General features: G+C 40.5%; 1 protein-coding gene across 2 annotated transcripts in view; it reads right to left on the reverse strand.

Annotated features, from left to right (window-relative positions):
- The window catches only part of fgfrl1a (fibroblast growth factor receptor like 1a), a 78,240-nt gene continuing 62,982 nt past the window's right edge, over positions 1–15,258 (reverse strand). The window contains exons 4-8 of one of the 2 annotated variants that reach the window (XM_085176556.1): positions 12,035–12,112; positions 8,351–8,644; positions 4,748–4,890; positions 4,472–4,652; positions 1–3,382 (exon numbers count right to left, since the gene is read on the reverse strand). In XM_085176556.1, coding sequence (XP_085032682.1) covers positions 2,955–3,382; positions 4,472–4,652; positions 4,748–4,890; positions 8,351–8,644; positions 12,035–12,112 — 1,124 coding nt within the window. In that variant the 3' untranslated portion in view covers positions 1–2,954. Of the gene's footprint in view, positions 3,383–4,471; positions 4,653–4,747; positions 4,921–8,350; positions 8,645–12,034; positions 12,113–15,258 lie in introns of both variants that reach the window. The other variant, XM_085176548.1, reaches the window with a different exon arrangement.

Here is a 15,258-nt window from a genome sequence, read left to right on the forward strand (position 1 = left end):
GACATTCACTTAAAGACAGTCCCATGGTGCTGGGGGGTATTGTGCTGGACTAAATTGGAATCCCCGCCTGCATGTATGTGGCAGAAAATGGATGCAGCAGCACAGCCAGCGAATACCTTTCAGTGCAGAAGTGAATCTTTAAGAACAAAAAGGCAAAATCAGCCAGATTTTACTTTTTTTTAATGGCACCAATAACACGATTACAATAGGAGGAAATCATTTTAAAACTAAATGACAATAGACTGTACAACATTGTCAATATAAAGATTATCAATAAAATTTTGTATATTTTGTCAGCATGTATAAATACAGTATCTTACAAGGACATCAAAGTGGTATTTGCTACATAGCTTACATTATGACTAGAACACAGAATCAATTCATGCAGTATAATGCCCAATTATACGAAAATAAAAATAATAATAAAAAATTGTCAAAAATAAAATAAATTAGAAGCACACTTTATTTTTCTATCTTTAGCATTTACAACGTTTCGTGGGCCAATGTGCTGCAAGAGCTTCTGTATGGTCCAAACCACTAAATCGACTAACATTGTCTATTATTTCAACACTAATGTCATTCCATGTACATACTAGTGGTGAGTGCACATATACACAGTCGGTCTGTTGGCAGTTGATTAGCTTTGATGCATATAACAAGTAACAGTGACAGAATGAAAGGTAACTGTTCCAATACAAGAAGAAAAAAAGAGTAAAGTTCACACATTTCAGGGTGAGCGTAAAAGGAAAAAATGGAAGATTTCTCACGAGCGGGGAAGTGAGATCTTTCAAATGATGTTTTCTGTCAAAGAGGCATTTAAATGAACTCCCTTTTGAAATGTACAAAAAGTCTTTAAGTCTGTAAATAAGAGAGTGACCTTACTGCAAGAATGATGCAGGGTGTGGTGTTGCATGCTTGAGATATGCAGGCAGTCTGATGTATATAATGTAAAAGTACAATTACTCTGTAGATAACAGTATCAAATGTACTGAACTTCTTTTCTGCAGGTGACTTAAAATGAAAAAAGCAAGAAACTGGAGGCTTAACCAGCAGTTGGTTCTACATGCGTTCACTCAAAGCACTGCAGGCAACTAGTTCTTGGTAACAAAGCCAGGCATACCAGTGAGTAATATAAAAATATACACAGGAGTAAAGTATCTCTATAAAAATATATTTGTACATTGTCATTCTTGAGATTAAAGATTTATGTGCAAAAATAAATTGAAGAACAAGCATTAAAGTTACCAGATGATTGCGATATATCATTTCCTTGTAAAGTTCTCGCTGTTGTATTTTGTTAAGCCCTAAGGAAGCATTGCAGAGAGAAATGCAAACTGGCGTGGCAAGCATAGAGTCTGATTCATATTCCACATGAAATTTCTACCCTTCTTTTTTTATGTTTATGCTCTTCTGGACAGAGTCCCCCCACCGTTTCAACCCGACACATGGCTGAACGTGCCTCTCAGCGAGCACCATAATGTAAAACACCTGAAACCTAAATCTTATCTTAGCGTATCGGTTTACACAGTTTTATGAAGTGGTCAGATTCACGAGCAGACGCAGAGATGGATACCTGAGGAAAAAAGCAAAAGAGAGTCTGCTGAAACTTGCTGTGCGTTAATGTTTGCTGCAGCTGCTTTTCTTTGATGTTGTGTTCAGGGTAAAGGTTTTGATTTCTGGTGGGTGCAGGTGAACATCGCTACACCTACCAGGAGCACCGAGGTATAAAAAGACATTCAGATAAATGTCATCCTTTGACTCGTGTCTGATTGCTGAGACTGCTTTAGTGAAGGTGGTTGAACCCTTTGCCAGGTGTTTTCAGTTAATCTACCCAATTAGGCCTCTGCCCAGGATAATTCAAAGATAAGTAATATAAGAACATAGCTAAGCCTACAAAGCGTGTTGTAATAGGAATGAAAAAGGTCTGACTCATTCAAACTTAAAAGTGGAAGAAAGGTTACAACTCAAACTCAGACTATTTCCTTTTCACGTTGATTGGGGGAGGCTTTATCAACCCCCCAAAAAGCACCTGTGTAGATGCACTGTGCGGGTACAGTATGGCGACCTTTGCAAAATCAGAAAAAAATAAAATGAAATGAGGCAAAAAGGTGACGATGCAAAGCAGTAAAGGGATTTTCAGTGACAGAAGAGATCAGGAAGAGATCGAATGATTACTGCAATCGGTTTTCTGACCCTTCACCGCCTTGAATCAAATCTAAAGTCTAATGAACAAGATAAAAACTGCAACTTGCAAAGCATCCAGATAGCAGCTGGCGATTCAGCGGAGCGGCTGTCAGCCTGGAAGAAGAAAACAAAAGCAGCCCTAATCCATGCTGGGGTTGAGGATATAGTCGAGTTTGCCTTGATTTGTGTTTTTCGTGGCTCAGTTGGGCTGACGCCTGAGATACGCTCTGAAATTAAGCTATTACATTACACACGAGCTACACTGCTCTTTATAGATTAACAGGAAATAGCCTGCTAAATACCACATAATCATTTATATACACAAGTAGCTATATTTGAAATCCTGTAGTAAAGAGAAAGTTTTTGTAATGTGACTGAGGAGGCTGTGTGGTTATGATAACGACATATAATGTTGGTTTAAGTTACCTTTAAACTGCTCACTTAATTGTGTCTTCAAATAGGACCTTTGAGCAAAAAAAGTGACATCATAAAAAGTTTGAATAAAACAGATTTAGGGTTTTTTTCCCCTCACAGAATGAACTGAATGCCAGGTTGATTAAAAATAAAAACCATATTTCTTTACATTCTTCATTGTTCTTTTCTTAAGTCTGTTCATGCACAAAATGTGGCTGCAGCAGAGTTGTATAATTCCAGTCTTTTGCATGTGCTTTCCTTGTCCTTTGCTCTGCACACCAGCAGTTAGTGTGGATTTCGATGGCTGGATTTAAGAGCCGAACGTGAAACACCAAAGCTTCCTACTAACCTCACTGCTAACACTGGTAATGAATGTGCTGATGCTGATGCACTTTCCCATCCACATGTGAATGTGTGTGTGTATGTATGTCTGTGTAGATCTTTGGGTAGATTTTGGGAGCCAATCCGCTGCCTCCCTGAGCCAGGAGGAGCTGCTGGTGGGCGACGTAGTCCTCGTACGACAGACAGTCTTTATCCCCGCTGGCTGGCTGAGGAGAGACCGTTGGGCAGGTTCGGTCACGACTGGCCACGGGCAGACGCTGAGCAGAAGGGAGAGCAGAAGACGATGAAGAAGAAGAAGAGGAGCAGGTGCGTTTTAACTGGCAGAACCAGAGAAGGGCAGCGCCTAGGATGAAGGCGATGCATGCTGGTACTCCGATAATCACGGGCCAGGGGAGACTTGGAGATAACGGTAAAGGAACTGAGTTGGGGGGAGGCTTCCGATCTGCAGCGGAGAGACAAATAAGAGCATTAATGACAAGTGGAAATAAGACATGCTACATGAGTCATGGTGATTAACTTTACAATACTTTTTTGCTGTAAGCTAGCATGTTGTTAAAGGTGATATTAGAGACAGAGGTTTGTAAGAACGGAGGTTAGCTAAGCAGATTGTAGCTAGGGATGCGTTCATCTGGATTGGATATCAGTTTGAATCAAAAGCTTGAATAATTTGGATTTATGAGGCCAATTTATTCAATTCAGTTCAAACATAAATTGGCTCAATAGCAAAGGGCAGACTGAAAGTATTTCACTTCTGGTACAGCAACAGTAAACAGTAACCAAGTGAGCTGAAAACACTGTGAAGCTCAAACGATGGGGCTTAACATTTGCCGGGAAGCTTTTTAGTGCATGTACGATAAGATAACGAGTTGTGGTCAAGTGTGTGGTAAGAACTGATGCGAAGAGCAGAGAAAGCAGAAACGAATCGCACTGGGCTGAAATGCAATGAGTGAGGTAAATCGCATAAATCGTCTGTTTTATTTATATTTTAATTTTATTAGTCTTGGTCTCGGGCGCCACAGAGCTCCAGCGGTTAGTACGGTCGCCTCATAGCAGGAAGGTCCTGGGTTTTAATCCAGTCTGGGGTCTTTCTGTGTTTGAGTTTTGAATTTGCATGTTCTCTCGGGTACTTCTGCTTCCTCCCACAGTCTTAAGACATGCATGATTAAGTTATTTGGTGATTCTAAATTGGTTTTAAGAGTGAGTGGTTGTGACAGACTGGCGATCTGTCCAGGGTGTACCCTGCTCCTTTCTGGGATAGGCTCCAGCCCCCTACCCTTTATGGTCAGCTCCACATAAAGAATGGTTAGCAGTAAGGAGTATAAATGAATAATTAACACTTGTATGGATCGGTTCTTGGTATCCACAGTTACAGTTATCTGTGCCTCTATCGGAAGAAAGAAAGATCATACATCTGCAATAAGAGCCACAGATTTCTGCTCACATAAGAACTTTTAGGTGAAGTTCTTGTGGCTTTGTAAACTATAAGATCTAATAATTCTCTCTCTGCAGGCAGCACGTTTCTTCCTCTGACCTGGAAGCACAGTGAGGTAGGCACTCCTGAAGCTGTAGCCCATAGTGTTGGCTCCCATGCAGATATACATGCCGGCATCTTCCTCCTTGGCTCTGGTTATCAGAAGCTTGTTGAGGTATGATCCATCAGGGCGTGACCAAACGTCTCCTGGAGGCAGGACCACAAAGTGATAGTCTCCAACCTTGGAAAAAACATAAATACACACCTCAAAGTTAAAAAATAATTCAGTCTAATGAATAATGTTGCTAATTTGCTTCAGAAAGGGTTTTTTTGTACCTCTATGGTGGAGTTAAATTTGTTTTCATCACCAGGTTCGACTCTTTTAAGCCACTGGATAACTGGCTTGACGTCACTGCGGACTTTACACTGAAAAGACGTGGTTCCCCCATAATCCACGGTGGTGTTGACAGGGTGAGTACCTGTCAGGATGGGTTTAGAGTTGGTACGTTCTGAAGAAAGAGACAAAATAGACAAACGTGCAGAAACATAAACAGAAACTATTTTTAATGTTGTATTCTTCAAACTACAAAAATGTGAAAAATGAAATGGTTTGATTATTTTATTTTCTAATTGTCTGCTTTATTAAGAATTAAACGAGGAGGTATACACTTGCAATCAATTTATTTGGAGTAAATTACACCAGAGAGAGTAATAATTTAGGTAAAGAGGATTATTTGCTGTATTCAGCTTCCCCTGCATCATCCCTGTCTGCTAAAGACATGCAAACAGATCATTTATCTGTAGCTCCTGTTTCTTCTTTATCAATTCACACAGCTGATAAAAAGAGGCCTTGCAGAGATACTTAATCATCTCCTTTCCGTTATCTGTTAATCTGAGAGCAACAGAAGCCTGAGTGAGAAAGGCTTTTTGGTTGGTGGATTACAGGATTAATTAATTAAAAGAAAACCAGCTTTCAAACTTAGCTTAATTTCTAGGTGGTGGTGATGATATGGAAACCTTTTCTTTGTATCTGATAAAGAGTTCAAAGAATACATTTTCTTCCCTTGTAAACAGCAGTGCTAGCTTAATTTTCATGGTGCTGGTATAGACTTTAATGTAACAGAAACAAGCCCTGAGAAAGCTGAGGTTAATTATATTTAAATACAGAGGGGTTGTTATACAGCTGAAAATTCACCTCCGAGCACAATTTATGCTCCTGCTATAGCGTCTTGCATCTCCACTCACAGGTTATACATGATTTTTAAAAGCTTTATTGGGTTTCTGACCCTGTGTCTCTTTTTTTCTAGTTCTCTTTCTAACAGCTGGGAATGACAGACAGTTGGATGAATCTCAGCCGATAGAGAAAATGTCACATCTGACACGAGCAAGCAGCGGCTTGATTTACTTTCTTTTTATTTTATGTGCGTTTGTGTGTGTGTGTGAGACTACAGCTGTGGTTTAATATAGAACAGATGTGTGAAGTGGAGTGAGAGTGTAGAGAGCTCGTTTGAGCTTCTCAACAGAGCTATAACATTTGGTTACACGCAGTTGAGTGGACACACACACAAAACCGACACCATCTCTCCACCAAACAGGTCAACACTAAGTCGATCGATGTTCCAACACAACCTAATACAGCACAAAACACCCACAAGTTGTCATAACACACATTCAACCCTCAACAGTAACGAGACTCTTTTAGACTAAAAGCAGATCACACTGCAGCCTGAAAAGCACGCTGAACATTTCTAACCTGCTGGACTGATGTTTACAGACAACAGTAGTGGGGGTAGGGCTGCCACAAACGATTATTTTGATAATCGACTAGTCATTGATTATTTTTGCGATTAGTCGACTAATCAGATCATCATCCATTGGACGTAAAACGTACAGCTTATTGCACCAGCAGCATCTGCTCTTATATAACTATCATTAGCTTACAGCTTTAAGTGTTTAAGGTATGTGCTAACTAAAAATAAAGACAAGATGATAGTTTATTAAATTTTAATGAAATTTGCAGATTGTTTCAGTGCAGTTTAATAAACTCCTTGCTATCTAAAATATAACAGGACACCGGAGTATATTCTCGAGCATCTCACACTTCTGATAATCAGCTGTCTGCTTGACGTTTATTCAGCTGTGTAAAAACTATAACTTTAATCTCAGCCAAACCGATTTACTCAGGAACAAATAAAATACTAAAAAAAACCCAAACAATATCATTTTTAAGTTATCTATGTGATTTATATATATTTAACCTGAGTAGCGAAAGACAGCGGTGGGTCTGAAAACGATTTGCAGGGAGTCCGGTGTTCTCATGGCTCTAGTGAGCCTAGCCCCCGGCTAGCTATCGAGCTAGTGGCTAACAGACGTCTCCGAAAACGTCGGAGCGCTTTTGAAAATATGTGGTGTCTTGATAAACTGAGCAGATATTTGAGATTTACACAGCTACATTCTCACCTGAAAATATGTTAAACGTTTATTTTGTGACCCAGAAAGAATAATAAGACTAACATTAAAACTAATTAGCTGCCGCCATTGCTGGAAACTGAGCTGGGCTGCGCTATGAATTCTGGGACACAGCTTCTTCTTCTTCTTCGGGATTTAACGGCAGCTGGCATCCTTGTACATGCAGTGCTGCCATCTTCTGTTTCAGTCCGTTATTACACTCTTAAATCCTACTACTTATTCCTGCGTCTTTTGTGATCTTACAAAGCTTCAAACGACGCGTTGACTATTAAATCAGTCGTCGACATTTGTGATAGTCGACGTAATCGTGACTAGTCGACTAATCGTAGCAGCCTTAAGTGGGGGATCAATAAAAGCTGCTGAAAGAAGACTTATAAATAACCTTCTATTCTTAGTGATAATCCTGCACCTTCTCAATTATGAGCACTTTTTATCCTGTAAAATATAAATGTTTGTCAGCACAAGCTACCATTCATCAATTACAGCATAATTGTAAGCGAAATCTGCTAATGACTACCATCTTAATGTCATTCTCTCTTTCAATAAAGCCTGTATGTGAGCATGAGAGGTTGCTTCCTGGCAGCAGACTCTTTGACAACAAATCATTTAAATGGCTGAAAAGTTAATTATAGTGATTTTGATCACATGATCTTAGACATCCTGCATAATCACTGTACCGCGAGTAAGACTGGAAACAAAACCCATTTCAAACCCTGCTATTTTGTCACGCCGGCCTTTCAGTAAAACGATGATGTGTACAGCATAATGTGTATTATTGTTTCAGTGAGAGACATTCCTACTGGTCTATAATATAACAGCAGGAATGCTAAAATACTTGCACGCCACATTCCCCCAAAATTTGCTTTTTGATGTGTCACAGCATGAGATGACCACGTATACCCATATATAACGCATACACTGAACATTTCACGAGCATGTTTCTGAATGGGAGGCGGAGCCTTAATCGCTTTACCTGCAGAAGCACCTCCCAGAAGGAGACACCTTGTTTCTAGCCTTTTAACTAGGTTTAAAGGTTTCTTTTTAAATAAAACTCCCAGTTAGGGCTGGCTCCGGTCACACTGAGCCCCCCTTTAGTTGTGCTGTTCACATTCATTCAGGGTGATGGGGTGTCTGTTGCTCCTAATAGCATTATCTCTATTTCTGATGAAGCCTTTGAAATTTCCAGAAAAAGCTTGAGTGTGGCCCTCGGGTTACCATTGTTTAGCATTACATACTAACTGGCAGTAAGGACTTGTGATGAGTTATTTACTAGCCCTGTTTATACTGTAATAGTATTCTGACCTTTGAGGAAGGTCTCTGCTATTTTAAGAAGGACGATAGCACATTTGGAAAATACTCCCTGACATCAGGCTTCAACTAATGGCTACCAAAGTTGAAAATGTGGTTCAGCATCACCTGATAACCTGAGCTAATCTACACTCTATATGAGACCAAGCATTGGTGACTTACGTATGACTTCCACTTTGTAGGTGGCGTTGATCTCTCCCGCTCTGTTGGAGACGTGGCAGGTGTACTTCCCGCTGTGCTCCGGCGTCAGATTCTTCAGACTCAGAGTCCATCTCTTCTTCTTCCCTTCCCCTCTTGCTCCACTTTCCTCGTCTACCAGCGGCCTGTTGTCCTTCAACCAGACAATGTCAGGGCGAGGATTACCGCTCGCCGTGCACTTCAGGCGCACAGAGCTGCCTACTGGGCGCGCGATGACGCGTTTCCTCATCTTTGCTGGCTGAGTGAAACGTGGACGAACTGCAAGAGTAAAGAGAAGGAAAAAAAATACTCATTAATTAGAGAAAGAAAATAAAGCTTGATTTGAAACCACTCAAAAACATACAGAAACAAACACTTCATTTCTCTCTCTTAGTCAGCTGCAGGTGGGAAAAACGGTCTGATGCAAATTAAATTATTAGTCGTAAATACTTTACAGAGTCAATTTACAGATCTCGTTGCTTCGACCAGTAAAACATTCCTGAACTGGTGGATTCATAACAATTTCAGTTATGCTACCTGACAGTTTGTGTTACATGTTTATTATTTATTATTTTCCCCCACATTCTTTATTCAATAACTGCAAAATGCCATCTCTGGATACTTAATCACTCCATGGGGCTGTTAAAAACCTTTTATTATTACAAATGTTTGTTTGGGATTACAGATTCATTTTATGTCCCTCCAACTGCCAGAGCTCGTTCATAATCATAAACGATGCACCATGAAATCACCTGCTTTGCTGTTAACGAAATTTAACTGAGCGAGGACGGAGACTTGGTGAGTGATGTACAGTTTTTGCAGAGCGAGGAGCGTAAAGCAGGCTGAAGTCATTTCTGCGGGCAGTGCCAGGAAGTCCATGTTGTGCTGTAACAACATATGGCAACGTGCCTCCTGGTATACACAGTGTAATTTGCTGTAATAAACCCTAATTGTTTTGTTTAAGAAAAAAACTTGAATCACTTCCTCTTCTCCCCGACACAGAAGACTTACATCACTGAAAACACACATTTTTCACTGATCCACATCGGTACCCCTCTCCTGCTCATAAAAAGGCCATGCATTGGACTTGAAATCAAGCGTCCATGGGAACTGCTTTCTAAAAACCAGAAAGCAGCTATACAAGAGCGTAGCATCACTTTAAATACTCGGTTGTTATTGCACAAGTCATAAAAAGCAGACAGTGACCTAGCATCACACCAAACAGCCATTCATTCCATGCATAAAGCAAACATCCACATCCTTCTACCGAATGCAAGAATTAACTCCATTTAGTACCACAAGTATTTCATTGCTGGACAATACCTCAGTCTAGTCTATTCATACATACACGTTGTATTTAAAAAGCATAACAATCAGTGAAAACAGATCAAAGAGGTAAAGAAAAACCTAAGCAGTAGACAGGAGAGGAAATCACTCACAGGAGCGCTTGATTTTACAGCCCTCGTATTTTAGCCACAGCAGATAGCCATCAACCGGGAAGGTAAATCACCCTGAAACTAGTGCAGTTTCATCTCTTTCTTTAGACACAGTTATTATTCTAGCTCTGGATAAACAAACAGGGAGAAGAGTTATGTGACGGGTTTGTGCGATCAAATTAGGAGATTTCAGTACAGCTGCATTACTCAGTGGAAATACAGCTCTGTGCCGACAGGCCTGAAGCTGGGCAGGATAACAAAACAAACATACCGGAAAGGCTTTTAAGTCTCACCTCTGTGCACCCTGAGTCTGAGAAAAGCTACTGGACCACAGCTGAGCTGTGACGAGACAGAGTCAATCTAACAAAGAGCGAGGAAAGAAAGTAGCCTGGATGAGACAATGATTCGTAGTTTAATGTACAGCTTTGATGGGTACACAAATTCAACCGGTGCATGTACTGAAAATAACTGGTAAGTCTGGGAAAGAGCCAAAACAAAGTTGAGTTGAACTAGACTGGACAAAGATGAGACTGGCGAGGTGTAATGGAAATAAACTGATTTATGCTGTCGAAGATGAAGCAAATCAAACACAAGTTAAGAGGAAAACAGATGAAAGGCAAAAAAGTGAAGTTCATATTAAGGTTAGCAGCTTCAGAAGACTGATCGATTGCCAAGAACAGACAAATAAAACTTGAAGTGATGGTTAAAAAACACAACGATAAAGAGACCGAGTTAAAACAATAAAAAGCAAAGGTAAAAGAGAGGGCACGTGAACAAGCAGAAGAAAAAAAAAAACAGAGGCGAGAGAAGCAAGGGTGAACAAAAAGAGCCACGATCGAGAGAGGGGAGAAGGTGAGAGCCAGAGTGAGCAAAAGGGCAGGCTTGTTCTGGGTCTCGGGGGCCACTTCAGCGCCACACTTCACAGTGTAAAAATACTGCTGACCCGCCGACTGACTGCCTTTGATCAGACCGTGTGCCAGAGACCAAAAGTAGGAGCGCCACGGTGGGACAGAGCGTGCGAGGGACAGAAAGAGCCGTATGAAATCCAGCACGGATTTTAGATGCTATACTGAGATAGACGAGATAATTCCCAACGCGAGGAGTTCTGGTGAGGGTTAAAATAAGTTAGGGTTCAGATTGAAGTAAAGATTTGGGTTAAGAATTGGACTTCAGGACTAATAAGACTAATAATACCAACTTAAATAAAAAAAAGTAAGGACAAATTTGTTCAAAAGAATAAAAAAAACACAATTTTAATCTTATATAAAGATTAAATTTAGTTCGATCTACTGGCTGCCTCCAACTGATTCCTGTTCAAAAACTAGAAATCTATCTGCTTTTTAACAAAAATGGTTATGATCTCAATTTTATAAGGTTTTTATAAATTTATGAGGTGTTCATAAAACTGTTTGGATTCTGATTGACAGCTTATTGAAAGTTCGTTTGAACACTACTCTCCTCGGATTCTTGAATTTAACTAACACACTCTCTTGCCTATTGTTTCTCCTCCCAGTAAAAAGTCAGTACGTATGATAGATGACAGCCTAGTATCAGAGTATCCAGTAATATATAACTGATTTATTTTGATAATATTCTTTTTATGTCTGAAAATAACTGGCCGGTGTTTCCACTATCTTCACTTTTCATTTAACTCTGGAAAAAAAGGTTATAAGCGTAATACCATATATGGTAACTGTTGTGTTAGTGCATGCACTTAAGATGATTTATCATTCAGTTTAGATAATATGCCATAAAAGGTCCTGTAAACATATATTTGGTTGCTTAAATGAGAAGTGCAGCAGAAGTGTGTCTGAACCGACAGAGCAAAAAGAAAGAGGTGAAGGTGAGAGAGTTTGATGAAGTGATAACAACAAGTAAAGAAAGAAGGGTTAAGCTACACGACAAGAGGGTCCAGGAACACTTGGGAGGGGGGAAAGGAAGGAATGCGTCCGCCCAAATCACACCTCACACAAATAGACTGCTCTCCACTCTGTCAGAGCCAATTACTTGCACAGACAGCCACCCCGATGTGTGCCTGCGCGTATTTGTGTGTCTGCGTGTGGGCAGAAACCCTCGTCATTTCCCCTCTTGACAGTGTGCAAGGTGTTTATTGTACAATCGGCTACTGTACTTGTTACTCATACTGTCTCAGCTTTCACTTCTAAGCTTGTTTCTCATTTTCAAATGTTTATATCTCGATAGTGATGAGAACTGAGAAGTCACCAGTGCTTACCCAGTTTCCCGGCGAGCTCTGGGGCATGTTCAGAATCGCTGTGGGCTGGTCCTGCTCCATTTCTTGAACTGGAATCATCTGGTGAGGGAAAAAGAGAGACAGGAAGACAAAAGGTGGGATTTGAGGATTGACCCAAAATTAAAAAACAAAACAAAAAAAACTGAAATTATTTGTTTTTAAAGTTACTATTTTAAACAGCCCACTTGTACAGCTTAAGTAAAATAAACATCTTTCTGAATGCAAAAGTGGCGGTTTTATTTTTTGTATCTGACTGCTGTTTTTACATGTTACAGCTGCACTAAAGGACCAGAGTTTCAATGTAAAATCAATTCAGTTCAATTGAATTAAAATGTACTTATATAGTCACCTCAGTTACCTCAAGGCGCTACATACTGTAAGGTAAAAGCCCTACAATAATATAGAGAAACCCCCAAAAAACAGAGAACCACCTATGAGCAAGCATTTGGCAACAGTGGGAAGGAAAAACTCCATTTTAACAGGAAGACGCCCTCAGCAAAACCAGTCTCAGGCAGGCAGCCACCTGCCATGACTGACTGGGGTGAGGGGGGACAGAACAAAAAACACACTATGAAAGAGGCACGATCTGATATCCTCGTGTTGGTGTTGTTCCCAGATCATCATACTAAAGGTTGTTCCAGGATCAACATTGCAAGTGACCAATCAGAATGTTGTGATGTCATACTTTTGCGACTTCGGGAAAAACCGGTGTAAAACAAAAAACTGTACTTAAGCTGTGAGAAACCGCCTTTGTCCGCCGATCAACGGACCCTAACCCTGACCCTTTAATAAACGCTAAGCAGGATTGATATTGTCCTTGCAACATTGGAATTTCATAAATGCACGAATGGGTTGGTGCGCAAAAGAATAACGTCACAATAATGTGATTGGTCACTTGCAATGTTGAACCTGGAACAACATTTTCATGATGATCTGGGAACAACACCAACACGACGATATCAGATCATCCATGAAAGAGAGTCGCAGATTAATAATAACTAAATCAAGATTATTTGCTCGATTCCTGCAAATTACAATCAGAGGACTGTTTTATCTCCTAACAGCTGGAAGGAGAAACACAGAAGCATCATTGTTTTCACTCTAGATATGCAGGTTTTTAAGTGAGATCTCTGCAGCAATAAAAGTCGTAAAACAATCCTAGAAATGAAGGGCAGGTAAATTCAAGTCAAATGTGTAAAAGCTTCTTGAGAGCCAAGCAATAGTAATTTCAGTCAAAGCAATATTTAGAGAACAATTATTTTACAGTAAACTGTGAAGTCTGGCTTTCACAAACTTATTTTCCAGCCAGTGTTCTGCTCTCCACCGTGTAATTTTAAACTGCTCAGCCGTGAATCACCAACATATACTTGTTAAATCAGGAAACCAAATGATAAACAATATGATTCAGTAAGTTAGTGCATTTACCAGCAACGAAGGCCTTGACATTAATGCGACTCCCCTACCATGCTTACCCAAGGCCCTGCAGTTTTTAAACCCTGACTCACGTCTCTGAGAAACCATGGTCTTAAATTTGGTCCTTCAACTTTGCAGCAAAATTTCCACTTGGTGAAAAATGAAATGAAACAACCTTTTTTCTTCATACAACGTGTTCAATCACACACTACAGTGTCACGCTGCTTTAACGCTGGTGTATCAGGTTCCCTCTCTCTGCACGTCTTCCTCCAATGATTATCAAAAAGACACAAACATCTGTCTGAACCTTTATGCAAGGGAAAGCTTCAAGATAGAGTCATTGCATCCAAAAGGGGCCTTTAGAGGGGATGGCAGGGAGCTGGGAGGTCTGATACAGTCCAATATCAGGTCTGTCAGAATACATGTGGGGGTTGTACGTGGTTTGCTTGGCTTGAACCTGAAACTTCAACCAACACCTGATGCTGGTTATGAAAGGAATAGAAAAGGGAACCAAACAGCCTTGGACCACCTGCAGAACGTGTGTGTATGTGTGTGTGATGTTTATTGTGCATGCTGGTCTATACCATTTTTTGGGGATTTTAGAAGACCACCTGAAAGCTTAGAGTGTTTAATGCAGCACCAAATGTCTTTAAAGCCTCACTTTTTGGATGATGGAACAACAAACACGTGAAATGCAAACACAAGACATGACCTGCATCTTCTGGGTTGGTATTAATAGTATACTGGGAGTCCACGTGGTGGGGCTCCTGTCTCTATGGGTTTGTGTGTGTGTGATATGAATTTCTCCATGGGTGTGTCAGTGCATGTGTAGATGTGTGTGTTCTAGCATTATTTAGCTAAATGGTAACTTGAGGTGCCGGTATTCCTGTCAAACCTCACTCCTCCTTCCCTCTTTCGGACTCCCCCTTCATCTCTCACTCCTGCCACATGCACGGCTAGTTCTGAGAAAAGGCAGGGTGTTTGAAGCCGAGCGGCAAGGGGGTCTAATCTAAAGGGGGAACGTGGTTTAGCACTCTTACCAGAAAGCAAACCCTCCCATCGCCTTGTAAATCTTACTTGGCAGATCTCCTGCAGACCCGCTCACAGACGAAGGCTTTAAAAACCTTCAACTGTCCATCCAGCACGGCCAAACAGAATATCCAAAGTACTTAAGTGACCATATATTTCTTTAAAAGCTACAAAAAATGAATGATTATGTTGCACGATTAAAAGACTAGACTATTTAGACTCACAAAAAATTGTGGCTTGTCGGTGGCTTAGTCATTAAAACCTTGGAAATATTTATTACCTGTAATTCAAAACTGTGATGACATTTAAGATGAACTTGTTCTTCAGAGATGCAAAAAAAGGTCGAAATGTCTCCAATTTCTCAGCTCAACTTGACTCGACTGGTCATTTTCCATTGCAGCTGAGTCCCAAGATGCCATTTGTACGTGACACAACCACAACACAGCAATGGAGGACACTGAGGCGATGGTATACCTGCTGCTAAACCCATAGTAAACGTCTGTATTTCGTCATTGGATCACAGTGTTGTCATTGCTGGGTTTCAAAAATAGCCGCTTTAATTCTTTCGAAGAACTCTCATGACTCATGCCGTCACTCTCTGGCCAATCAGTGGCATGCAGTTTGTTCACGTCACATTTTCAATTCAACTCACTTGGAACTACTGGTACCAGGTCCTACTACTTAAACGAAGCTACTAGAAATACTTCTATAAATACAAGATGCTTGTAGACGGCTTCGACTGAGAGACTCTGAGACAAAAGAAC

Source organism: Neolamprologus multifasciatus, chromosome 2 (assembly GCF_963576455.1).
Source record: "Neolamprologus multifasciatus chromosome 2, fNeoMul1.2, whole genome shotgun sequence".
Taxonomy (NCBI): Eukaryota; Metazoa; Chordata; class Actinopteri; order Cichliformes; family Cichlidae; genus Neolamprologus; species Neolamprologus multifasciatus.